This window comes from Lathamus discolor, chromosome 6 (assembly GCF_037157495.1).
Source record: "Lathamus discolor isolate bLatDis1 chromosome 6, bLatDis1.hap1, whole genome shotgun sequence".
Classification (NCBI taxonomy): Eukaryota; Metazoa; Chordata; class Aves; order Psittaciformes; family Psittacidae; genus Lathamus; species Lathamus discolor.
Window position 1 is genome coordinate 967,752 of NC_088889.1, and position 25,137 is coordinate 992,888.

Sequence of the window (25,137 nt, forward strand, 5' to 3'; positions counted from 1 at the left end):
CTCTTAGGCAGAAGCTCTTCCCTGGGAGGGTGCTGAGGCGCTGGCACAGGGTGCCCAGAGAAGCTGTGGCTGCCCCATCCCTGGCAGTGCTCAAGGCCAGGTTGGACACAGGGGCTTGGAGCAAGCTGCTGCAGTGGAAGGGGTCCCTGCCTGGGGCAGGGGTTGGAGCTGGAGGAGCTTTAAGCTCCCTTCCAACACAAACCAGGCTGGGATTCTGGGATTCTGTGTTGGGAGCCTTTGCACGCCCCAGGCACAGACTGCACGGGCTGCACAGGCTTTCTGTACAGTGACGGCACAACGGCAGCCTCGGTCCAGTGATAGGACAAGGGGCAATGGGTGTAAACTGGAACATAGGAAGTTCCACGTTAACATCAGGAAGAACTTCTTTACTGTAAGAGTGACAGAGCACTGGAACAGGCTGCCCAGGGGGGTTGTGGAGTCTCCTACACTGGAGATATTCAAGGCCCGCCTGGACAAGTTCCTGTGTGATGTACTGTAGGTTACCCTGCTCTTGCAGGGGGGTTGGACTAGATGATCTTTTTAGGTCCCTTCCAACCCTTGGGATTCTGTGATTCTGTGGCTGGTGAAGGGAACACCAACGTGCCCCACAGCCGTGCCCCACAGCCGTGCCCCACAGCCGTGCCCACAGCAGTGCCGCCGCTGTCTTTGGGTTCCGAACGGGCAGAAGAGGGGCTGTTTTCCCCCTGGGAGGCCCCAGATGCAGCAGGAGGAGCGGGGCGGGGATGCTGTCGGGTCCCAGCATCTTTCTCACCTCCTCCGGAGGCTGCGGTGCGTGCGCAGCCGCGGGAGGGGCTCCTGCAGCCTTCCGCCGGCCCCAACGCGGGACACGGCGGTTCCGCTCCCCGGTGCGGGGAGAAGGGAATGAACCCCCCGGAGCAGCGGCGCTGCCGGGACGGGGGTGCTCGGCCCCGCTCCCTCCCGTGCCTGTGCTGCCCGGGTCCCGCCGGCCATGGCCGCTGTCCCCCCCGTCCCCGGGTACCACCACAGCGCTGGTTGCATGGCAACAGCCGGCCGGGAGCGCGCCCGCGCGGTGCACGCCGGGATTTGTAGTCCTGTCTCCCCTGAGCGCCCTCTGTGGCTGCAGCCGCGGCACTACCGCTCCCAGCGTGCTCCGCGCCAAGCCAACATGGCGGCGGTCCGCACGGGGAAGCGGGGTGTAACGGGGGACGGTGGGGCCGGATAACGGCGGTGATGGGGTCAGTGCGGCTCCGGGGTTCCCCCACACCACCGGGGGGAAGCTTCCGTGCTGGGGGATGCAGGCGAGTGCGGGTGGGGCCCGGTGCCGTGGTGAAGTGAACGTGTGTATGCACAGAGGCAGGGGTTACAGGTAGGCCCGTGGGGCTGTTCCCTTGGGAAAACACCCGCAGTTCCCGGTCCTTGCTGGGGATTTGTGGATATCGGCGCTGTTGGCCTTGTCTGGGGGCAAGGTACTGAGAGAATCCCGCTGGAGCACAGCTGCCGTGGGCATGGCCCGGATACGCGGATCGTTGAAGTTGTGAAGTAGGTATGCTGATAGAGTCATGGACTCGTGGAATAGTCAGGGTTGGAAAGGACCTCAAGATCATCCAGTTCCAACCCCCTGCCATGGGCAGGGACACCTCACACTAAACCATCCCACCCAAGGCTTCATCCAGCCTGGCCTTGAACACCGCCAGGGATGGAGCACTCACAACCTCCCTGGGCAACCCATTCCAGTGCCTCAGCACCCTCACAGGAAAGAATTTCCTCCTTAGATCCAATCTAAACTTCCCCTGTTTCAGTTTGAACCCGTTACCCCTTGTCCTGTCACTGCAGTCCCTGATGAAGAGTCCCTCCCCAGCATCCCTATAGGCCCCCTTCAGGTACTGGAAGCTGCTCTGAGGTCCCCACGCAGCCTTCTCTTCTCCAGGCTGAACAGCCCCAACTTCCTCAGCCTGTCTTCATACGGGAGGTGCTCCAGCCCCTGATCATCCTCGTGGCCTCCTCTGGGCTTGTTCCAGCAGTTCCATGGCCTTTTCATGTTGAGGACACCGGAACTGCACACAATGCTCCAGGTGAGGGCTCACAAGAGCAGAATGGAGGGGCTGAGGTGCATGGGGATAGCTCCTCCAAAGTATGCACACCCAGGGTCGTTTTTCCTTTACATTTATTCTCTTAAGGTATACATATTCATTAGATTACTGATACGCCTATACACATTTAGTATCTATCCCCGCTTCGTATTATAATGAGCTAGAAGGTCCTTTGCGCCTACGCAGTGCCCCCCTCTGGTCATGGTCATCTCAAGAAGAAGTAAATGAGCCTTCCTGCTGTGGGCAGGGGGTCTTAGAATCATAGAATAGTTCGGGTTGGAAAGGACCTCAAGATCATCCAGTTCCAACCCCCCTGCCATGGGCAGGGACACCTCACACTAAACCATCCCACCCAAGGCTTCATCCAACCTGGCCTTGAACACTGCCAGGGATGGAGCACTCACAACCTCCCTGGGCAACCCATTCCAGTGCCTCAGCACCCTCACAGGAAAGAATTTCCTCCTTAGATCCAATCTAAACTTCCCCTGTTTCAGTTTGAACCCGTTACCCCTTGTCCTGTCACTGCAGTCCCTAATGAAGAGTCCCTCCCCAGCATCCCTATAGGCCCCCTTCAGGTACTGGAAGCTGCTCTGAGGTCTCCACGCAGCCTTCTCTTCTCCAGGCTGAACAGCCCCAACTTCCTCAGCCTGTCTTCATACGGGAGGTGCTCCAGCCCCTGAGCATCCTCGTGGCCTCCTCTGGACTTGTTCCAGCAGTTCCATGTCCTTTTTATGCTGAGGACACCAGAACTGCACACAATGCTCCAGGTGAGGTCTCACAAGAGCAGAGTAGAGGGGCTGAGGTGCATGGGGATAGCTCCTCCAAAGTACGCACACCCAGGGTCATTTTTCCTTTACATTTATTCTCTTAAGGTATACATATTCATTAGATTACTGATACGCCTATACATATTTAGTATCTATCCCCGCTTCGTATTATAATGAGCTAGAAGGTCCTTTGCACCTGCGCAGTGCCCCCCTCTGGTCATGGTCATATCAAGAAGAAGTAAATGAGTCTTCCTGCTGTGGGCAGGGGGTCTTAGAATCATAGAACCATAGAATAGTTAGGGTTGGAAAGGACCTCAAGATCATCCAGTTCCAACCCCCCTGCCATGGGCAGGGACACCTCACACTAAACCATCCCACCCAAGGCTTCATCCAGCCTGGCCTTGGACACTGCCAGGGATGGAGCACTCACAACCTCCCTGGGCAACCCATTCCAGTGCCTCAGCACCCTCACAGGAAAGAATTTCCTCCTTAGATCCAATCTAAACTTCCCCTGTTTCAGTTTGAACCCGTTACCCCTTGTCCTGTCACTGCAGTCCCTGATGAAGAGTCCCTCCCCAGCATCCCTGTAGGCCCCCTTCAGGTACTGGAAGCTGCTCTGAGGTCCCCACGCAGCTTCTCTTCTCCAGGCTGAACAGCCCCAACTTCCTCAGCCTGTCTTCATACGGGAGGTGCTCCAGCCCCTGAGCATCCTCGTGGCCTCCTCTGGACTTGTTCCAAAAAGTCTTCAAGATGAAGTAAATGAGTCTTCCTCTTCTTAAACTTTTCACCTTTTAATCTTCGCACATGGCCTTAGGGTTTGGTCGCTATCCCAGCCATAAACCATCTGCTTCTCCCCCTTATCAATAGACTCAGGCATCCGCTTTTCCTTGTCAATAGTTGCTTATCAGTAGAACCAGACCTCTGCTTCTCCCCTTTCAGTAGTTTGTGCCTTTGTTCTGCTCAGTAGGTATGATAGGTGTTTAGAACAGACAAGACTTTTGTTTAAGCAAGCGAATTCCTCTAAGCCCCTTGTATATTGGTTAACCCTCTGGGTCAGCCCCTTGGTCCATGCCCTCCAGCGCGGAGCCTGCGTGGCCAGGGCCGCAGGTGTTAATGAGCTCCCCCAGGGAGGGCCGCTCGGTTGTCACGCTGCAGGAGCGGTGTGAAGGGGTTTGGGGGATAATCACAAGGAACAAGCGCAAGTCCCGGGAATGAGAGGGTTTGGCAGCAGGATGGGAGCTGATGAGGCCTTGCTTGTCCGTCAGAGTTGCTCGTGTGGGTAAGTTACAGTCGAGGAGGGGAGGTGGTTTTGGTCACAGGACTGAAAGGAGGGCTGGGAGCGGGGCTGGTGTCGCTTCCCTGCCAGATCCCGGGTGGTTTTCCATGCTCTTGGGAGTGAAGGTTTGAGGCCGAGTTAACGCCGGTGCCTTTCTCTGCAGTTCTCAGGCATGTCTCTGCTGGGAGAGCCCCGTGGAGAGGCCCAGCTCTGCATCTGAACCCTCCATTGAACCCTCCTGAGCTGAGGCTGTGTCCTGCAGCCCCTGTCCTGCCGCCTCCTGCGTTGCTGCAGCACCTCGAAAGAGATGATCCTGCCCCTCCACTCTGCTCTCGTGAGCCCTCACCTGGAGCATTGTGTGCAGTGCTGGTGTCCTCAACACAAAAAGGACATGGAACTGCTGGAACAAGTTCAGAGGAGGCCACGAGGGTGCTCAGGGGCTGGAGCACCTCCCGTATGAAGACAGGCTGAGGAAGTTGGGGCTGTTCAGCCTGGAGAAGAGAAGGCTGCGTGGGGACCTCATAGCAGCTTCCAGTACCTGAAGGGGGCCTATAGGGATGCTGGGGAGGGACTCTTCATCAGGGACTGCAGTGACAGGACAAGGGGTAACGGGTTCAAACTGAAACAGGGGAAGTTTAGATTGGATCTAAGGAGGAAATTCTTTCCTGTGAGGGTGCTGAGGCACTGGAATGGGTTGCCCAGGGAGGTTGTGAGTGCTCCATCCCTGGCAGTGTTCAAGGCCAGGTTGGATGAAGCCTTGTGTGGGATGGTTTAGTGTGAGGTGTCCCTGCCCATGGCAGGGGGGTTGGAACTGGATGATCTTGAGGTCCTTTCCAACCCAAACTATTCTATGATTCTGTGATTCTAAGATGCTCGCTGTGAGCCAGTGGGTGAGTGAGGATTACAGTGTGAGCTCATTAACAGCCAGTTCCTGATGCCTTTGACAGCTTGAAGCTGATGACATGAAAGCTCTTTAGAGCTGCCAGGTGACTGTGTTCCAGGGCCATTGATACGAAGCCAAGGTTTGCTTCCAAGTCCCAGAAATGAGAATACTGCTGCAGGATGAGGAGCCGCGTAGTAACAGACCCGGAGTCACGATCCCTGCTCCTCTCTCAGGGCTGCTGAGGACTCTTAATTACAGGCCAAGGCAAATCAACCCTAATGAAGTACTTGTTCCTGACCTATGGTGCTGATGTTTGCTTATCTGTGTCTCCCTGAGCTCGGGGGTGGCTGTCACTGCTGTTACGTGTGCACGCACGCACACAGCCACGCTGTGGCACCCACATCTCATTCACTTTATCCCAGTATTCCCCTCTGGCACTGGGAGGCGCCTCTTGGCATTTTATAGAGGAGGGGGTGGAAGGGTGGAGCTCGGGGTTAAACTCACAACCCAGTTACGTTTTCCAGTTCTTATTAAGAAAGAAGACTCTAAAGCTTTGAAAGGCTTTGGTGGATTTACCCTCCTGTTTACAAGGACCATAAGGGAGCTGGAAATGGAGCTGGGGTCACCCAGCCCGTGCTGCTGCCTCCCCTTTAACTGGAATTAGGGACATTTAAGAGAAGAGCTTTGTCCCCAGACGCTTGCAAACCCCATTTAGTGAGGCTGTGCAGGCCTGAGCTAAGGGGAGGGGAATCTCATGGGCATCAAAGGGCTGTTCCTGCACTCGCAACGAGTGAAGTCACATATCTGAGGGCACGTTATCGTTCCTGGGCAGCTCTTTATCATTCCTGGGCGGCAATGAGCAGAGACTTTGTTCCTTAAGCACAAATAGCAGCCTGGAGTCAGGGTTGCTAAAGGTAGACCTGGCAGAGAGCAAAGCTGGAGGCTGGGCGTGCACATAGGTGAGACAGGCTGCAGTGCTGCTGTGCCACGCGTCCAGCCTGGCTCTAACCCTGCTCCCTGCTGCAGACAGGGAGGAGGTGGAGGAATGTTGGGTTCAGGCTCGCAGGTCATGGTTTGGAGCAGCAGAGCCCTCTAAAGCCCTGCCTGTGCAGCTCAGTGTTTCTGTCACCCCAGCACATTTAACAAGCGGTTTCCCACTGTGCATGGCCAAAGCACCGACTTCTCTTAAGCCTCTCACCAGGCAGCACCCACACTATGGGGTCACCCACCCAGGGTGGCCCTGGGGAGCTTCAGCTCCAGCATCTTTTGATTATCCACATGAAGACACAAGCAGTTTTGGGGGTGGTTTCTGTGGGTGGCAAAGGAGGGGGGTGGGATGACCCCAGTGTGAGCACAGCCGAAGCCCTGGCTGCTGTCTCCACATGGGTCTTAGCTTTATTTCCTGCTTTGGTCGTGGTAGTTGAGCCAGGAACAACTGTGGGGTGCTTGGGGCAGGCACAGGGTCTCAGCTGAGCCCGGAGCAAAGCTCGGTCAAGGGAACGACTCTCGTTTTCCAGCATCCAGGAAACCAGGGGCTTGGAGCTGCAGCCTCGTGGTGGCCGTGTCGAGAGGAGGATGGCGCTGGCTGTGGTGAAGGAGGAAGGACTCGAGCGTCTCGGTGGTGCAAGAGCCAGAGGTCGCTGGAGGCAGAGGAAGCAGGGTCCAAAGTGCAAAAGAAGAGCTGGAGAGGGAACCTGGAGCGAGGTAAATGCCCTTCCTGTGCCGCACATTGAGGCGGTGTCGATGAGGAAGCCCAACAACACTCAGTTGCAGCGGCTGGATGCTGCCCCATGCATGGTCCCAGCTTCTCAGCCAGCTTCCTGGCTCTGCCACAATTCCTTCCTCCTTGTGGAGGCAGAGATCACCCTGCTCCTGCAAAGCCACCATCACATTGTCACTTCCCAGCTCAAGTCCAAGCCCGGTCACAGCTGGGACACGTGGCCCATTGCGCTGCTGCGGTGGTTCCTCCGCACCCACGGCACTGCCGGGCTGGGAGGGGGCTCAATCCGTGTTTCTCCTCCGGGAGCAGAGGCTACACCTCGGTGGAGTACTCCATCATGCTGGGGGGGAAAGGAGAGAGCTGTTGTGGAAGGGAACCGGGTGACTGGGAAGCAATGGGGATTGTGGGAGCAGGCTGTTTGCCAAAACTAAGTGGAGAAGGAGTGACACAGTGTGGAGAGAAATCCCTGCAGCAAGGGGAGCCGGGGGCTGACGGCTGAACAGTGGGAGCGTGGTGCGCCCTGCACACTCAGCTCTGCTTGTGCCTGGCCTTTGTGGTGGTAGCAGGGACCTGGTGACCGTGAGCAGGGCTCAGCGCATGGGGGACAGCAGCACCAGGGCGGCCCAGCCTGTGGCTTCCGGCTGCATCAGTTCTGTTTCCAGCTGAAGTTTAAATGGAAAAATTGGCCAAAATTGTGTCTTGTTTTAACTTGGAGCTCTTCTTTTTCCAAAGGGAAAGCCCAAATGAAGCAGCCCCTTCCTCTGGTGAGCACTAAATGGTGAACACTTACCATGGGACTCATCTCACTGGCCTTGAGTGCCTAAAAGCAGGCAGCTGAGCTAGTGAGTGAAGCCACGGGCATGGAGAGAGATGAATTCTCAGCTATGAGTAATGCACCTCATCTTAAAAAGAGCCTGTTCTGCTGTAGCTGAGGCTGTGGGCTGGGAGCTGGGGGAGAAGCCACCCTGAGAAGGGTGATGGAGCTGCCGCAGGGGTGGGAGCAGCCCCACGGTGCCTGCGGTGGTGAGTGACCCCCTGCTGTGGGGCTCTGGAGCGCTTGGACCTCATCTCCTGCCGGAGGCTGGGCCCTGTGTGGACCCTGAGCATCACCCACCTGAGCTCCTTCCGGAGGTCGCTGTGCTTTCTGCCCAGGAACGTGTTCTTGACTGACAGGGGCACGTCGGGGATGTACCAGGCTGCAATGAGCTTCACGCACAGAGCCACGTGCTGCACAGAGCAAGGGGCAGTGAGGAGCTCCCCGGGCCCAGCCCCATCCCCTGTCACCATCCTCCTCATTCACCCCCGCCTCCCCTCGTGGGTGCTCACCTCAAAGAGGATGAGGAAGGCGAGGCGGGCCGCGAAGATGTGCCAGAACTGCACCGTGTAGCTGTAGTCATCGGCGTTCCTGTAGTCCCGGTACCTGCAGCACAGCCCCGTGGATGCTGGCACAGGGTCCCCTGTGCCCTGCCTCGGCTCCTCCATGGGACCAGAGAGGAGCTGCCTCCCAGCACTCCCCACCACCCCAGGTGGGTTCCCCGGCTCCAGGCTGGGTGTCCCAGTGAGGGGCTCGGGAATGCCGGTGGGCAATGGCCACGGGCTGCTGTTACCTGCACTCTGTGATGTTGCTGGTGCCAAAGCCCGGTGGCATCTGGGGCAGCTTTGTGTAGAACTCGAAGTCCTGGACGCGGAAGGTGGACAGGCTGTGGTTGATGTAACCGGTGGAGCAGCTGCGGGGGGACGCGGTGGCTGTGGGTCCACGGCTGCACCAGGGGCTGTGGTGAGCCCCAACCCACAGCTCCTGCGTCTTCTCCAGCACACAGGGTCTCTGATTGCTGCAGAGCCTGTCTGGCTGCAGCTCTCCTTTGTGTGCGTTCCCTGGTGTGTGGCTTCTCGGGTGGCTGGTAGTGTGCTTGAGCACGGGTTGTAGCCTCCCCTTCCAGGGGAGCCAGCACCCATCTGGGGCTCCCCCTTCCCTCCCTGGCTCCCCGTTTTCACAAAGCCTGGGGAAATTAATGTCTCTGAGGCTTCTGTCCGGTTTGATGGACTTGGCCAGTGAGTAAAGGCTTGGAGGTCAGAGGAGACGGGAGGAGAGGGCACATGTAGGCACCCAGTCCTTACGTGGTGCTCTTTCCAGTTTACCCACCAGAGGGGTGCTGTGAGCAAGAGGCTGGTTGGGATGCTGAAGAAGGAGCCATCAGGGAAACCCTCCCCTGCTCCCTTTCCCCACATCCTGGTGTGCGGAAGGGCTCAACTGCCTCCTACCGCTGTGTTGGCGGCAGTGAGGCAGGCAGGGACACTGCAAGCAGGGCTGCTGCAGGCAAGGATGCAGCAGGCAGGGCTGCTGCAGGCAGGGCTGCTGCAGGCAAGGATGCTGCCGGCAGGGATGCTGCAGGCAGGGCTGCTGCAGGCAGGGCTGCTGCAGGCAAGGATGCAGCAGGCAGGGCTGCTGCAGGCAGGGATGCTGCAGGCAGGGCTGCAGCAGGCAGGGATGCTGCAGGCAGGGATGCTGCAGGCAGGGATGCTGCAGGCAGGGTTGCTGCAGGCAGGGCTGCAGCAGGCAGGGATGCTGCAGGCAGGGATGCAGCAGGCAGGGATGCTGCAGGCAGGGTTGCTGCAGGCAGGGATGCTGCAGGCAGGGATGCTGCAGGCAGGGTTGATGGGCAGTACTCACTCCACGCCAGTGCTGTTCTCGGTCACACAGGGGCTGTACGTGTACTTGTAGACCAGCACGGGGATGAAGTCAGAGGTGATGGCGATCACCAGCCCATTCCCAATGACAGCCAGGATGCCAATGGCCTCCAGGACCAGCAGCCAGATTCCTGCGGGAGAGAAGCGGTCAGTGAGGCCCTGGGACAGCTCACAGCCACTGCTCAAGGTCTGCAGGGCCTGTAGGGACAGGACAAGGGGTGATGGGCTCAAATTGAAACAGGGGAAGCTCAGGTTGGAGCTAAGGCAGAAGCTCTTCCCTGGGAGGGTGCTGAGGCGCTGGCACAGGGTGCCCAGAGAAGCTGTGGCTGCCCCATCCCTGGCAGTGCTCAAGGCCAGGTTGGACACAGGGGCTTGGAGCAAGCTGCTCCAGTGGAAGGGGTCCCTGCCCGGGGCAGGGGTTGGAGCTGGATGACCTTAAGGTCTCTTCAACCCAAAGCACTCTGTGGTTCTCAGATTCTATGATTCCCTGGCCAAGGGATGCTCATGGGCCTCACGCTGGGGAAAAGGCTTCGCACTGGCACCATTGGCAGCAGCAGTGGTGCAGGAAGGAGGAGGCTCCTTGTGCCCTGTCTCACCGATGTCGTTGGCCTTCCTGGGCACCATGCGCCGGTGCAGCCGCATCATCTTGATGGCATCCAGGTGGATCTCGAAGAGGTTGTTGCAGAAGGCCAGCAGCGGGGCGAGGGGAAAGGCGGCGACGAAGATGGTGGTGAAGCTGTACTGGATCACTGCGAGGGGCAATGGGGTGCTGGTGTGCAGCCCCCACACCATAGACATCCCATCGGGTTTGTCCTGCCTGGTGGCTTTGTGTCAGAGGGGCTTTGCGGGGGTGAAAGGAGGATATAGACCTGTCCTGGGGACCCCGCAGGGGACCCCCACCTCCCACAGGGCTGTTGGAGAGGGGGATCTGCGGGGGTCCCACAGAGCACAGGTTGAGCTTGGGCTCACAGCCACTCCCTTGGCACTGCAGGAGGAGAGCAGGGTCCAAGCAGGGGCCCAAGGCCAGGCCGTTGCCTGCTCTCTTGTTTGGGGATGATCTTGCTGAGCCAGGGCTGATGGAGCTCATCTCAGAGCTCTCCCTTGTCTACATTTGGGCTCCCCATCATCAGGCTCTCTCCAGGCAAGGGGGAGATGTGGTTCTGCACCCGCATCCCTCCTCCTTGACCCCCTGCTCCACGTACCCATCTCCAGGAACTCATCGAACAGGCTGAAGATGTTGACCTCGTTGAGCTCATAATTGCTCAGCCACTGCCTCTTGCAGGGGTCCTCGGCCTCCTCTTCCTCCCCTAACATCATCCTCCTCTTCTTGGGGCGCCGCAGCCACTTCCTGCGTAGCTGGTGGCTTATCCAGCTGCAAGGGAGGGAGAGCTTTGTGCTGCCTGCAGCACAGCGGGGCCAGGAGGGGAGGGAGGGAGCCCCATCCCAGAGAGCAGGGTTACTCCCTGCAGGAGCTGCCCGGAGCAGCAGGGAGCACTGCGCGGGCTGGAGGAGGGCTCACGGGTTGAGGTACTCCATCACGTTGCTGATGGTCTGCTTGAGCAGCATGATGATGGCCATCTGGATGAAGAGGTCGGTGATGCAGCCGCTGGGGTGGCACTGCGAGGGCGAGAGGAGAGGAGCTGTGCCCACGGGCTCCGGCCATGGCAGGAGCTAAGGTCCCCATCACCTGGCTGGGCCGTGGGGCAGGAGGGGCAGGAGCTGTGGTGAGGGGCAGAGCATCACCTCCTCCAGCCTCCACTTGCCGGCGATGCGCACGTAGTTCCCTGGGTGCCCGTTGATCCTGGGCAAGGAAGGAACAGCAACGTCTGCTGAGCCCCAGCGCTGCTGATGGGGACATCGTCCCCAGGCTCTGACACAGACATGAGGTGCTTCCCTCACCCCCATGCCCACTCTGCCCCTCCTGAGGTCCCCTATGGGGTCCCTGCGCCCATGGAGGGACCGGGCTGTCCCTCTGCAGCCCAGGCCCCACTCACCGCCCCAGGAAGAAGGCGATGTAGATGAGCGAGGAGAAGTTTGTGAAGAACTGGAAGGTGAAGATCTTCATGGTGAAGGTGTTCTCCCGCTGGGAGAAGGTCCGGGGTTTCTCTGCGTGAGGGAGCAAAGCGCAGGGACTTGGTCACAGCATGGGGGGACCTTGTCCTGGCTGCCCCTTGGGTGCCACAGCGGCTCTTTGAGGGCTGGAAGAGTCCCTGTCCCTTGTGGAGCCTTCCCTGCCCTTCATCCGAGCCCCGTGGTGGAGCTGAGCCCAGCTCCATCGGGCCATGACCCCGGGGAGAAGGGGCCCTGCGGCTGGGAGGCCACTGCACGGAGCACTCCTGCAGCAGCGGTGGCTTCCTGCTCCTGCTGGCTCTTGGCCCCATAGGGTGACTGCCCCCAAAGCACGATGTGGCCATGGGACAGCCCCCTGCAGCACATGGGGCTGCTGGCCCCAAATGGCTGCGCAGTGGATGCTTTGGGATGGAGGAAAGGAAGGGGACAGGAGCCTGGCTGCATGCGGGGCCCAAGGGATGCTGTGCTGAGCCTTACCCAGGTCGCAGAGGAAGAGCGCCACGCGCCTGTTGACCTGCGGGAGATGAGAGGGGTGATGGTGGGAGAGCGAGGAGCAGCCGCGCTGCCCGTGTCCCGCTCCGCACCTTGCTCATGATGACGATGGTGATGTAGTGCAGCACGGCCCCCGTCATCACGGCCACCGTGTTGGCCTGCTCGCGCAGGAACTCGGAGCTGCTCTGCGTGAACAGCGCTGTTGCCACCACCCGGTAGATGACGAGGGCGTGCGCGATGCCCACCAGCACCGCGATCTGTGCAGACAGAATGTGTCCCAGCCCGCCGAGCACCACCAGGGCCTGAGCTCCACCAGTGTCTGAGCTTCACCAGTGTCTGAGCATCACCAGTGTCTGAGCATCACCAGCCCCCTGAGCATCACCAGTGTCTGAGCATCACCAGCCCCCTGAGCATCACCAGTGTCTGAGCATCACCAGCCCCCTGAGCATCACCAGTGCCTGAACTCCACCAGCCTCTTGAGCATCACCAGTGTCTGAGCATCACCAGCCCCCTGAGCACCACCAGCCCTTCAACCCTCGTTTCCCCCTTCACAGAGCTCATCTGGACATGGCCTCAAATTGTACCTATATCGTGGAAAGGTTTGGGTTGGGAGGGAACTTAAAGCTCCTCCAGCTCCAACCCCTGCCCCGGGCAGGGACCCCTTCCACTGGAGCAGCTTGCTCCAAGCCCCTGTGTCCAACCTGGCCTTGAGCACTGCCAGGGATGGGGCAGCCACAGCTTCTCTGGGCACCCTGTGCCAGGGCCAGCCATAGGACGCTGTGAGGTGCTGCTCTTGCAGCAGAGTGGGGAGGGAAGGAGGAAAGCCCTTGTGCCCTAAAGCCAGGTCTTCCTGTGTCCCCCGGCACGTACCATCAGCAGAACCAGGAGGAGGATGATGGTGCTGCGGAAGTAGGAGTGCTGGTACTGCCGGGGCTCGTGCTGCAGGTTATTGATCAGCTCCAGGGCCAGCTCCTCCTGCAACACAAAACCAGGACCTAGCGTGGGGATGGAGCCAGCAGAGCCTGGGTGCTGGGATGTCCAGGGGTGGCTGTGGGATGAGCAGCGCCAGAGGAGGACAGGGGAGGGCAATGGATGCTCAACCCCAGCAGTGAGGCCAGAACTGGACGAGTTCAAGCCCTTGTGGGTGAGGTGGCTGCCATCCGCTCAGCCCTCTGCAGGGCTCTGTCTCTCCCAGGGCTGCCAGATGTTGGCTTTGCTGCTCGTGTCTCCGTTAGATGTTCCCATCCACAGAGAATGGGGCTGGGCAAAGGGGTCCCTGTGACGGGGCTTTTCCATAGCTCCGGATGAAGCATTGCTTCCATAGCTCCTGCTGGAAGCAGGAGAGACGCATCCTCACCTCCTCCTCATCCCAGCGGTACAGGTCCCAGTCGGTGACCACTCTGGCTCTCTGCCTCTTCCACAGCTCCAGGAACACGGTGGCTGTGGGGCAAGGAGGGAGCGCGGTGACACTGGGGTGGCTCTGGAGTCACCCCTCTGCGGGGTGGACATCGTGTAACCCCCCCAACGGGACCTGGACACGCGGCACCGTGTGGGGATGGGGATGGAGGTGGGTGAGATGCCACCAGCCCCAGTGTCTGCAGGCACTGGGCATGAACCCGGTGAGCACTTTGCATGGTGCCAAGCACACACGTCTGGGTTAATGGACAATACCCCTCGAGCGGAACAGGCCATGATGGTGTTCAGGCTTCATATCCTGAGCTGTGCCCCTGTAAGCCCCTTTCCACCCCCTTTGTCGCATGCAGTGACCTCCCTGAGCTCATCCCTGTGTAAATCAGCCCGCAGCAACACACAGACCCCATCCACGGTGCTCAGACCATGGCTGCGCAGGCGAAGAGCCAATGCCTACACCTACGGTGCTGCTTGTAACTGCGGTAGTAAAGCAAACGAGATGTGCGGGTGATAGGGTGATGGGTGATAGGGTGATGGGTGATGGGTGATCCCTAGGGTCCCCTCCACCCGGAGCCGCTCTCTGGTTCTCTGAGGTGATGGGACCGCATCAGCTCAGAGCGCAGGGCTCTGCCGAGCTCGTTCCAGCGCAGCTGAGAGGTGATGGAGCAGCCTGGGGAGGCTGACGAGGGCATGGTGGCCCCTCCTCCCTGCAGCTGCCCCACTGCCAGGCAGCTGCCCCATATCCCCCACTCATAAAGCACTATAAAAGCCATGAGGGGGCTGCTGGGGTGTTGGTGGGGGCTGTGGTGAATGGAGGAGGCAGAGCTTTCAGGTAAGGGGTGCTGAAGAGGTGGATGTGGAATGGTGCATCCTGGAAGTGGATGTGAAAGCTGGTGCATGGTGGAGCTGCGTCGGTGTCCCCTCTTCCTCCCCATAAGCCACACGAGGCTGCTCCTTCTCTCCCCCTGTGTGCGCTCGGCACCAAGCCACCTACCCCAGATGGCCATGAACATGGCAAACAGGACTGTCCCCTCGTTGTCGATCATGTGGGTGACCTGGAGACCAAGGAACACGGTGGTGGGTGCAGGGGCTGGGGGGGGCTCTCGCCACCCTGGTCCCCTCGAGGCAGGCAGAGGTGCTGCAGGAGGGTGATCTGCGGGAAGGGGATGGACGGTGGGACTTTGCTGGTGATGGGGACCGTGATCTCCCTCCTCCTCCTCCTTAGTGCAGGGGTTAGTGGAGGGTTCCTGTGTTGTAGTCGGTTTGTTGGGGTGGGTTTAGTTCCCGGTGGTTTGGGGCAGCACGAGCTGGGAGCGTTTCCTGTCCTGTGCCATGAGCCTGCCTCGGGAAGGGAAGGGAAAGGAAGGGAAGGAAAAGAAGTGAAAGGAAGGGAAGGGAAGGAAAAGAAGGGAAGGGAAGGAAAAGAAGGGAAAGGAAGGGAAGGAAAAGAAGGGAAAGGAAAGGAAGGGAAGGGAAGGAAAAGAAGGGAAAGGAAAGGAAGGAAAAGAAGGGAAAGGAAAGGAAGGAAAAGAAGGGAAAGGAAAGGAAGGAAAAGAAGGGAAAGGAGAGGAAGGGAAGGAAAAGAAGTGAAAGGAAGGAAAAAGAAGGGAAGGGAAGGAGAAGAAGTGAAAGGAAGGGAAGGAAAAGAAGGGAAAGGAAAGGAAGGGAAGGGAAAGAATGGAAAGGAAAAGAAGGGAAGGAAAAGAAGGGAAGGGAAAGAAGGGAAAGGAAAGGAAAGGAAGGGAAGGGAAAGGAAGGGAAGGGGCAGCCTGCCTCGGGAAGGAAGGGGCTGCCTTGGGAAGGGGCTGCGTACCCTGGCATAGGTGCAGGTGTCGGAGAGGCGCCAGAAGGGGCACTGCTGGTCGCAGAGCGGGCACATGATGGTGTCCTTGGCCTCGCAGATCTCCTTGCTGCAAGGAGAGGAAGGGGCAGAGGGGGCAGCAAAGGGGGCGCCAGCGGCCCGGAGCCCAGCGGGCTGCGCCCGGCATTCCCGAGGCCTTACCTCACCTGGCTGGAGTTGAACACCGTGATCCCGGCCACGAACACCAGGAGCCCGGCGGCGGCGGCGATGCCCAGCAGGAACGTGTACCAGCCCAGCCAGGCGAAGTACAGCGCTGCCTTCTCCCCGAAGTACCACCTGAGCGGGACAGCGGGGACCACGGGATGCTCAGGGCTCCACGGGATGCTCAGGGCCCCATGGGATGCCCCACGGGATGCTCAGGGCCCCACGGGATGCTCACAGTCCCAAGGGTGAGGGTCCAGGTGTGATAATGCCTGTGTCTGGGGCTTGGGATGGAGAGAGTCAGCCCTGCTGGAGAAGAGCTTCAGGATGCAGGGGGGTTGAAACTGAATGATCTTAAGGTCCTTTCCAACCCTAACTATTCTATGATTCTATGCTTCTATGCAGCATTCCCAGGGGATTTCAGCAAGGAAAAGAACTGGGGGTCTCCTGGTGGCCTTTTCTTTCCCTTTTGCTTTATTTCTCACCCGCCCCCCGGTTAATCTGCCACAGGGGACCTGCTCTCGGTGAGATGAAGGGGGTATGGTCCCATGGGTGCTGCTCCTGCCTTTCCATGAAGGAGGAAAGGGGAGATGCCTGTGGGACCGGTGTATGCCAAGTCAGAGAGGTGGGAATGGTGAGGGACCAAGCTGCAATCGGTGCCTGCAGAGCAGCTCTGGATATGCCAGGCTTGCAGGGGTGCGGGCTGCGGTGGCTCAGCCCCCCTGCCATGCTTTTCCTGCCTCCTGGAGGCAGTATCCCGTTAGTTCTGGTGCGGTTGGAAGGGGTGAGCAGGATGCTGACTCCTGATGGCTCTGCCTCCCCTCCTCTGCTCCAGGGGATTCACTTCCCAAGCGCCGGGTGCTGCTTCCTTCCCCCTTGAGACAAGAGCCGTGCTCTTCCCCCAGTGCTAACCCGGCTCCGGGAGCCCTCGTTGTGCCCGAGGCCCCAGGTTCAGCCTCTGATGCTCTGCTCCCACCTCACCTTCCCTTTGAAGTGGTTGGAAACCAAAGGGGCTCATCAAACCCTTGTGTCTGTGGGGCTCTTTGATGCTGTGATGAGCAGATGGAGCTGGTGCCACAGGGATGGCCCCTGGCAAAGAGCTCTCAGGCTTCAGAAGGAGCCCAGTGCTTGAGGGGGGGGGGAGCCAGGCTCAAGGTAATGATGTAAAGGGAAACAGGAGCCTGGCGAAGGGCATAAAGCTCCTGGGTTTCAGGTGGGCCCTTTGGTTGCAGGACGTTCTGTGCCCCTCGTGCTGCGTTACCTGATCTTCTCGATGGGCTGGCGGCAGAAGATAACTCTCCAGCGAGCCCATTTCTCCTTCAGGAATTCGCTCAGCTCTCCTTTCTGGGGAGCAGAGAACTTGGTTGGACACAGGAATATCAGGAGAGCCTCGATACCCAGACAAGGGATGGGACAAGAGGAACCGGCCTCAAGCTGCACCAGGGCAGGTTTAGATGGAGCTGAGGAACAATTCCTGCCCCAGCGGGTGCTCAGGCATTGGAACAGGCTGCCCAGGGCAGGGCTGCAGGCACCGGCCCTGCAAGTGCTCACAAACCCTCAGTGCCATGGGTCAGTGGTGGCCTTGGCAGTGCTGGGGAATGGTTGGACTGGGTGAGCTTGAAGGGCTCTTCCAGCCTGGCTGATCCCATGGCTCTGTGGTGCCCAGGCTGCCGCTGCCAGCTCTGTTGTGCCCTCATCCGGATGCAGCCCTGCCTGACCCGAAGGTCCGCCCCTGTTCTTGCTCCTCCACCTCCCGTGGCCGTGCCCCATCCCCTCGTGATGCACCATCGGCCTCACCTCGTGCAGGGGAAACGCGGCCTCGAAAACCTTCTTCTTGATCAGGTCCCGCAGCTTCTCTGGAGGCAGAGTTGGGGGGGGGTCAGTGGGGCTCGGCTCTGCTCTGCCAGGCAGGAGCACCCCAGGCCTCGGAGGGCAGCAGACGGGAAGCCTGGGAGAGGCTGGGATCAGCGGGATCAACGCTAATCCCTGCGGATGTGCAGCTGCGCCACGGGCGGTGCTGGGCTGGGAGCGAGCCAGGAGGGCTCAGAGCCAGAGAGCCAGCACCCCAAGAGCCTGCTTGTACTGGGGTGGATGCTCAGAGCCAGCTCCCCAAGAGCCTGCTTGTACTGGGGTGGATGCTCAGAGCCAGCGCCCCAAGAGCCTGCTTGTACTGGGGTGGATGCTCAGAGCCAGCTCCCCAAGAGCCTGCTTGTACTGGGGTGGATGCTCAGAGCCAGCGCCCCAAGAGCCTGCTTGTACTGGGGTGGATGCTCAGAGCCAGCGCCCCGAGAGCCTGCTTGTACTGGGGTGGATGCTCAGAGCCAGCGCCCCAAGAGCCTGCTTGTACTGGGGTGGATGCTCAGAGCCAGTGCCCCGAGAGCCTGCTTGTATTGGGGTGGATGCTCAGAGCCAGCACCCCGAGTGCTCATCCTGGAGGGCCAGGGGGGGATACCAGGAGCAGCGATGGGCCTGGGGAGAGGGAGTAGGGGCTGCAGCTGGGTCCTGCACCCCCGATGTCCCAGCCTCCGGATGCAGCACAAGTTCTGTGCCTGAGCTGTGCCCTGGCTTTGTCCCCCTTCTGCATCCCCCTGGGGTGCCTGTGCCCAGCATGGGGCAGGAGCCTTGTGCAGACCCCTCCGAGCAGCATCCCTGCGGCCCCGTTCCCTTACCGAGTTCGGGAGTCACCGTGTTCTGCAGGATGAAGTTCACGATCCGTATCCTGAGCAAGGAGAAAGTGTGGTTCAAGGCTGCTCTGGGGATACGGGCACTTGTGCACTACTTGCACTGCTTGTGTTGTGGGGCCCTGGAAAACCGGGGAGGGAAGGGAGAAGGTGGGCACCAAAATCCAGGGAAGGAAGCAGGGAAGCAACGGGAATCCGGCTGTTGGGCACTGGCAGCTTTGGCTGTGGGACGTGGAGGTGGCTTTGTGGAGCATGGAAAGCCAGGCCCTGCTGGCATGGGGATGCTGCTGTGGGGAAAGGGAAGCACACGGTGCTGGCGTTGAGCGTCCCAGCTCAGCACCCACCTCGTGGTCACTGCTACGTCGTGCTGGCCATCGGGGCTCTGCTGCCGGCTGTCGGGGTTCCTCAGGAGCCACTGGTACTGCCGGAAGAGGAGCTTCGGGGCACGGACTCCATAGAAGAGCTTCTGGTCCTCGATTTTCTAATGGCAGGGAGAGAAGGGATGGGAGGAAACTGCAGGAATGGGGCAGAGCTGCAAGGCCCCCTTGAGCAAGAGGTTCATTTCCCAGCACTGATGGGCTCCATGGTTCCGGTCTCTCCCATCTCCTGGGATGCAGGAGCCCAAACCAGGCTTGGATCCCGGGTACCTGACAGAGCCAAGTGCCTGTTCCTCACCTTGATGGTGAACCCCTTCTTGCTCAGCTCATCCAGGAACTTCTTCCTCTTGATCTCCCTCTCGCTGCCCACTTCGTGGATGTCGCTTACCAGGACAAAATCCCACTTCTCTTCATCCTGCCCACAGGAACCAGCAGGGAATTAACGGGGTGGCAAGGGGAGAGCGCTCCCTGCTCCAGCCTCTCGGGGGTTTGGAGCTGGATCATGAGGCCCCTGGGGTGGGGAATGAGCAGGAGAAAGGATGGGGAAAGGGAAGCAGCTGCTGCCTTGGCACTGCCCCTCTCCCCTTGGGGCTGTGCTGAGCTCTCCGGGTGCAGAGGGCGCAGAACTCACCAGGGAGGGGACAGATTCCGCATCTTCCGCAGGAAAATCCCTCCAGGGAGTCAGCAGGATCTCATCCTGGGAAGAGAAAAGCAGCGGAGGCGTCAGCAGGCTCCGTGTCCGGGCACGGAGCAAACCTCTCCCTGCGGATGTGTGCGTGGCAGCGGGATGCCCAGAGCAGAGCCTGCTGCGGGCACCAGGACCAGGCTGCGGTGCATCAGAAGAGAGCCCGTGCAGCTGAAACTGCGTCAGCTGGAGACCCACTGGCTGCTTCCCTGCGGATGCCCATGGAGAGGGTGAGAGCAGGCTTGCCTGGAGCCTCCTCCCATACGCTCCTGTCTCCGGTGTGGGGTGTTCCTGACCCCAGTCTGGCTCTGTACTGGGGATCCTGGATGAGTGCGCAGCCTCCTCTTGGACTCATCACATCCAACGTCTGCTGCACACCGGGGCTGTCAGGGAACCGAATGGGAGAAACCCTCCCTCTGCTCTGGGCTTCGCTCCTCCTTGTCTCACCCGATGCCCCAGCGTTTGTACCTAAAGAGTGTCAGCGCTCGGCCCCTCTGTCCCTGCTGCAGCGGCTTTCACCGCCCTTTACTGGGGTGCTCCTGTCAGCCAGGGCGCTGCTGGGGTGTTGGTGTGAGTGGGAAAGGGAGTTTTACGTTGTGATGATGGGACCTCACGCGTTCAGTTGTGATGGTGGGGTGCCGGATGGGACAGGCTGCAGCAGGGCAGGAGGAAATGAATCTTTGTGGATGCCTCTGTCTGTGGCCAAGGGGCAGCGGGGAGGGTGAGCTGGGGCTTGGTCTGCCTGGGCACCTCCTGTGAGCTACGGGCCCCAAAGAGAAAGGGGTGAATGGCGATGCTCCCCCTCGCTGCTCCAGGCTCAGGCACCGCAGTGGTGCGGCTCGGGGGGGCACGGAGCAAAGTGCCCGCTGTGATTTCCCATCCCTCTGCTGACGGATGCTGCACTGAGCACCCTTGGGTGGCCCGGGGCCCGTGGGCACCCAGAGCTGGGGCACATCATCTTCAGACCACTTTGTCCCTGTCCTCAATGCCCGACCCCCTTGGTGTGATCTCACCGTGCCTGGTTCTGCAGCCACAGCTCCCTCTTGGGCAAGAGGGGATGGGTCCAACCAGGCCTCCAGTGGATGTGCAGGAGCGCGTCAGGCTCCAGGTCCCAGTGACTGCAGTGGGCTCGGTAAGGGCACGCTCCGTGGATCGTGCTGGGAGCAGGGCGCTGGATCCTGTCTCAAGCCTCGCGTTCTGGGGCGCCGGGTTTGCCGTTCTCCGTGGCCGCACGGATGCGCACGGGGCCGCAGGGCAGGAGCAGAACGGAGCTGCCGGGGGATGGGGGCATCGCCAGTATCAGCGCGGCCACCGAGGACACCGTGACCTGAACCGGGGCCGGGCAGACGGGTTCATCCGGCTGCAAGCTCTGGTGCAACCGTGCCCTGATGTAAGATCTGGCCCCAGAGCTTTCACTGGGGAATGAGGCCATGGGAGCAGCAGAGCCTGGGATGAGGGGAGGGATGAAACGCGTCCTCACACGGGGATCTAGGACCAGGCATCATCCCGAGCAAGAGAGCCACAAGGAGACAGCAGAGATGAAGTGGGAAGGGGGCTGCTCTCCCCCAGAGGTGCTGCTCAACAGGAACCGGAGCTCCTCACTGCTAAAGGCACCCGATTTGGGTCAGGATGGGGGCGGTGGGGGGTTAAAGTGCATCCTCTGCCCTGCCCAAGCCCTAAGCAGGTTTTGGGGCTGGGGTAATTGGGCTTTGGTTCGGGTTGGTCTCCCCGGGTGGGTAAACCCATGGTGGGTGCAGCAGCTCTTGGCTCAGAGCCCCTCTCTGGGTGCAGACGGGAGCCTCACTGGGCTCTGCCCCATTGCTGCGGCTCTGGTGCTGGTGCTGATCTATCCCATTGCTGCCTGGCTGGTCCCTGTCAGCCTCATCCTGCCGGGATTCCCTGTGGTGGCTGCTGGTGCAGAGGGGAGCCTGCCCTTTGGGAACAAGGGGTTTAGGGTGTTCTAATGCCACTGGGGTCACCCCGGCACTGCTGCCCTGCTGCTGCTGACCCCAGCAGCTCAAGACGGGGTGCATGGACCTGCTGGTATCAGCTTCTCTTTCAGGTGACCCCCAGCTCCACCACCTACAGCACGATTCCCGGCTCCGGAGCCGAAGCATCCTGACCAGTGCATCCCTTTCCTGGGGAGCGGCGGATGGGATTGCCAAGGTAGGCTCACAATGGGATGTATCCAGCCACTGGGCTTTGTGCAGCCAGGCTGGGCTATTGGAACGTTATCCCTGGATCCCTGATGGAGCTGCCAGCCCCTGCTTGTGCCTTGGATCTTCCCTGAGGGCACTGGGGCTGAGCCTGCAGAGCACCCCCAGAGCATCCTCCTCCATCAGCACTCCCAGTCATAACCTGCTGGTCCCTGACCTGATGCAGCCAGCTCCTGCCCTGCTTTCCCACCTTCCTGCAGCAGCAATCCCTGATTTCTAATCCCATCAGGGACTTGATGCACTCTGATTTTCCAGTCAAACCCCAAGAGTCATAGAATCAGGGAATGGTTTGGGTTGGAAAGGACCTTGAGATCATCCAGTTCCAACCCCCTGCCATGGGCAGGGACACCTCACACTAAACCATCCCACCCAAGGCTTCATCCAACCTGGCCTTGAACACTGCCAGGGATGGAGCACTCACAACCTCCCTGGGCAACCCATTCCAGTGCCTCAGCACCCTCACAGGAAAGAATTTCCTCCTTAGATCCAATCTAAACTTCCCCTGTTTCAGTTTGAACCCGTTACCCCTTGTCCTGTCACTGCAGTCCCTGATGAAGAGTCCCTCCCCAGCACTGGGATGCTGCTCGGGCCACCCATGTACAGATCTGTAGGTGATAAGGATGTCAGGATAGCAGGACCCGGCATCCCTCTGTGTTCCCACAGTGATGGGATTTAGTGCCTGGTGCACAGGGTTGAATCGGGCAGGAATCTGTGGGTTGTTTAGCACAGGCCGCCCCCAGTGCCCAGCTCTGTGGGGTAACCGGTAAATCCTGCATCAGTGCGGGGTGGGATGCGCAGGTCCTGGTGATGGGAGAGCAGCATCGCAGCAGGCTGGGTCCATCACAGGGCAAAGGCAGCTTTGAACCATGGCTGCTTGTGCAGGAGCCCAGCCTGCTCTGGGGCTGGATGTGACTTGGAGGCAGCTGAGTCCTGCAGCAGGGGTCGGGGTCACTCATTCTCCTGCATCCATTCACTTCCCATCCCAGGGACCAGGACCCTGCCTGGTGATGGCTTCACTCTGCAGCGCAGGGCAGGCAGATCGGTCCCATGTGCAGCTGCTTGGCGCTGCTGGATAAACCCTGGACTCTAATCCCTGTTATCACTGAGGACGGGGCCTTTCCCTCTTTCCTCCCTTGGGGCTGGAATTCTGCTGTGCAAAGGTGTGGGAGAAGCAGCCGGCACAAGGAGAAGCAGAGATTTCAGTGTTAAAGAGGGTTTCCCTGCCCCGGAGCAGGTTTCTCTCCTGCTCTATCAGGGGGTCCTTGTCCCCATGGTACAGACCAGGTACCCCCTGCCCAGTGTGGGGTTATCGGATCCAGGGCAAGGAGAGCAGGCGCTCCTGGGCTGGAATGCACTCACCTGAGTGAGTAACTCAGGCAATGCACCCGGGTGGCATCTCCTGTCCTTGTTTTATTTCCTAACCGGGGACCGGGCAGGGTTTGGGTGGTTCCTGTCACCCACACCAGGGTGATCAAATCCCTGTCGTCTCAGGATGCGCACTGTGATGGCTCAGAGCACTTCCAGCTTTACCTCATCGTTTCCCAAGAAACGTGTCTGTCCCATGGAGCAGGCACTGACACACGCGGTCGTTCCGGAGCTGTCTCACTCTTGTGTCTCCCTGCCTTTCTGAACAGGAGAAACCCACCCCTCGTCTTTCCAAGCTAAAGAAACAAACCTCATCTCCCCTCTCCCCTTGCTTTACTTGAGGTGCTCCTGAAGCCTCTGGGGCCGCCACCTCGCAGCGCCTCTTCCTGGTTTTATACAAGCTAAAGACCCGGTCCCGGTCCAAACCATCCTCTGGCACCTCTGTGCTCTGGTGCCAACACATGGGGCCACGGGCGGCCCTGCGGCACCTCGGGTGTTGTGTGCGGCTTGGTCCCCGTGGACCGGGCATGGCGGAGCTGGCCCCGCACACCCGTACCCCTGTGATGGTAGGAATGAGGGCGCTCCCCGGGCAGAGGATCGGGGGCTCTGCAGGGCTCAGAGCGCTCGGCAGAGCCCGAGCCCGCTGTGCCCCGTGCGCCGGGGCTCCGGGGTGCTGCGAACCCCCCGGAGGAGCGGGTCCCGCGTCCTACCTGCATGGCGGAGCGGAGCGGGGCGGAGCGGAGCCTCCCTCCTCGCCCCGGGGAGCGCCGCAGGGTCCCGCGGAGCCTCCGCTCCCTGCCCCGGCTCTCACCTGGAGCCCGCAGGGATTCGGCTTCCGCGTGCGGCTGCCGCTGCCCGGCCCCGGGCGGGGGGAGGAGGAGGAGGAGGAGGAGGAGGAGGAGGAGGTGCGGGGCTGCCCGAGCCCGAGGAGCGCCGAGCCCGGGACCGCCCCGCTCGGAGCCGCTTCCCCTCGCCCCGGCACCGTCGCCCCCCGGCCCGTCCGTGCTGCGCCCTGGGCAGCGCCGGGCTCAGGAGGGGCTGGAGGAGCCCGGGGCTCTGCGGGCGCTGAAGGTTCCTTATGAAGGGTCCTTATGAAGGGTCCTTATGAAGGTTCCTTATGCAGGGTCCTTATGAAGGTTCCTTATGAAGGGTCCTTATGAAGGTTCCTTATGAAGGGTCCTTATGAAGGTTCCTTATGAAGGGTCCTTATGAAGGGTCCTTATGAAGGGTCCTTATGCAGGGTCCTTACGAGGTGCGGAAACCTCAGAGCAGAAACCGAAGCGGAGCCTGGGGGCGGCCGGGCCCCGGGGGGGAGGTGGGGTGAGAGGACGGGGTGGGGGGGTGGGGGGAGCAGCGCCGGCTTCGGGAGCCGATGGGATGGGGCCAGGGGGAGTTTAACGGGGCAAGAGGCAGAGCCTGAGCCCCAGGTAAGGGAGGAGGCTGCGCCGAGGCTTTTCCACCCGAGTGCGGCTCCCTGCCTGCCCTGGACCGTGCCCGGTTCGCTCCGCACCGCTTTGGTTTCCTTCTGTGGCCTCGGAACCCTTCTGTGAACCTCGGAGGAAATGCGGGTTCCGGGCAGGACAGAGCAGGGACCGAGGATTCCTTCCTCGCACCAATCCGGCTGGCAACGCCCGCGCTGGAAGTCCTGCGCTGTTTGTCCCCATGTGGGACAGCTTTGTGAGGGGCGTCAAGGTTTGGTGTCATTGATGACAGGAACATCTGGAAGCGTTTTATAGCCCTTGAGAGCCGGGATCTCCTCCCGCTGGGGAGGGGAAGCATCAAAGTGTGCTCTGACCGCTCCTCGGAGCCCTCCTGCTCCTCCAACGCTGTCACTGCTCGTAGGTGGGAGTTACCGGAGGACCACTGCTGCAGCCCCTGCTTTCCTGATGCCGTCTGCGCTGGGATGCTGGGGCAGCCACTGGGTGCTTTGTGCCCTGTGCACACACGCTCGGTCCACGTGGAGCCGTCTATGGCTTGGAGCAGGGCAGGGCTGTTTACACAAGGGGTGAGGGGAAGGCGCTGTGTGGAAGCCGCGGCTCGCAGGCCTCCCTGTTGCTGCGGGTTCCTCTTAGGTAAGGGCAGTCCTGGAGGGCAATCCGGCTGCGATCCCATCGGGAAAGGCAGCGCTTCCCGAATGGTGCTCCCAGTGGAGCCAGCACCACTGTGGCTTTGCCAAGTGCCTTGACCAGGCTCTGAACCAGAGCTGTGAGTTTAAAACAGGAATAAAGGAAGTTGTTTTCCAGGGTCCTGCTGCGGGTGAGGAAATGGAGCAGGGGAAGGAGCGGGCAGGACTTGAGCATCCCAAAGGAGACCTGCAGGGCTGGCCGGGGCAGGGAAACTGCCTTTAGCCCTGATGTGGGAGAACGCGTGTGCCTGCCCTGTGTACCTGTCCCTGTGTGCCCAGGGATGGAGCGGAGCCTTGCGGCACCGATC

At 60.3% G+C, this 25,137-nt stretch overlaps 1 protein-coding gene and 2 long non-coding RNA genes across 3 annotated transcripts; 2 read left to right on the top strand and 1 right to left on the bottom strand.

Annotated features, from left to right (window-relative positions):
* The first annotated feature begins 1,210 nt into the window (after positions 1–1,210).
* Positions 1,211–5,295, top strand: LOC136017341 (uncharacterized). The gene is made up of 2 exons (XR_010613907.1): positions 1,211–1,525; positions 4,279–5,295. It is a non-coding gene; the product is annotated as an uncharacterized LOC136017341 (long non-coding RNA).
* A 1,020-nt stretch (positions 5,296–6,315) lies between these two features.
* ANO9 (anoctamin 9) lies at positions 6,316–23,498 on the bottom strand. Its single transcript, XM_065685564.1, has 24 exons — positions 23,415–23,498; positions 19,070–19,135; positions 18,737–18,853; positions 18,406–18,542; positions 18,050–18,099; positions 17,178–17,236; positions 16,642–16,724; positions 15,381–15,515; positions 15,192–15,288; positions 14,373–14,433; positions 13,326–13,408; positions 12,839–12,943; positions 12,061–12,225; positions 11,954–11,990; positions 11,401–11,512; positions 11,150–11,207; positions 10,926–11,023; positions 10,609–10,778; positions 10,003–10,155; positions 9,390–9,537; positions 8,326–8,445; positions 8,045–8,138; positions 7,833–7,945; positions 6,316–7,058 (listed from the first exon to the last, which is right to left on the bottom strand). The coding sequence occupies exons 1-24, from the start codon at positions 23,418–23,420 to the stop codon at positions 7,031–7,033; spliced, it is 2,295 nt and encodes a 764-aa protein (XP_065541636.1). The 5' UTR covers positions 23,421–23,498; the 3' UTR covers positions 6,316–7,030.
* On the top strand, positions 18,361–23,078 carry LOC136017342 (uncharacterized). Its single transcript, XR_010613908.1, has 3 exons — positions 18,361–19,353; positions 21,174–21,289; positions 22,831–23,078. It is a non-coding gene; the product is annotated as an uncharacterized LOC136017342 (long non-coding RNA).
* Positions 23,499–25,137: the final 1,639 nt, after the last annotated feature.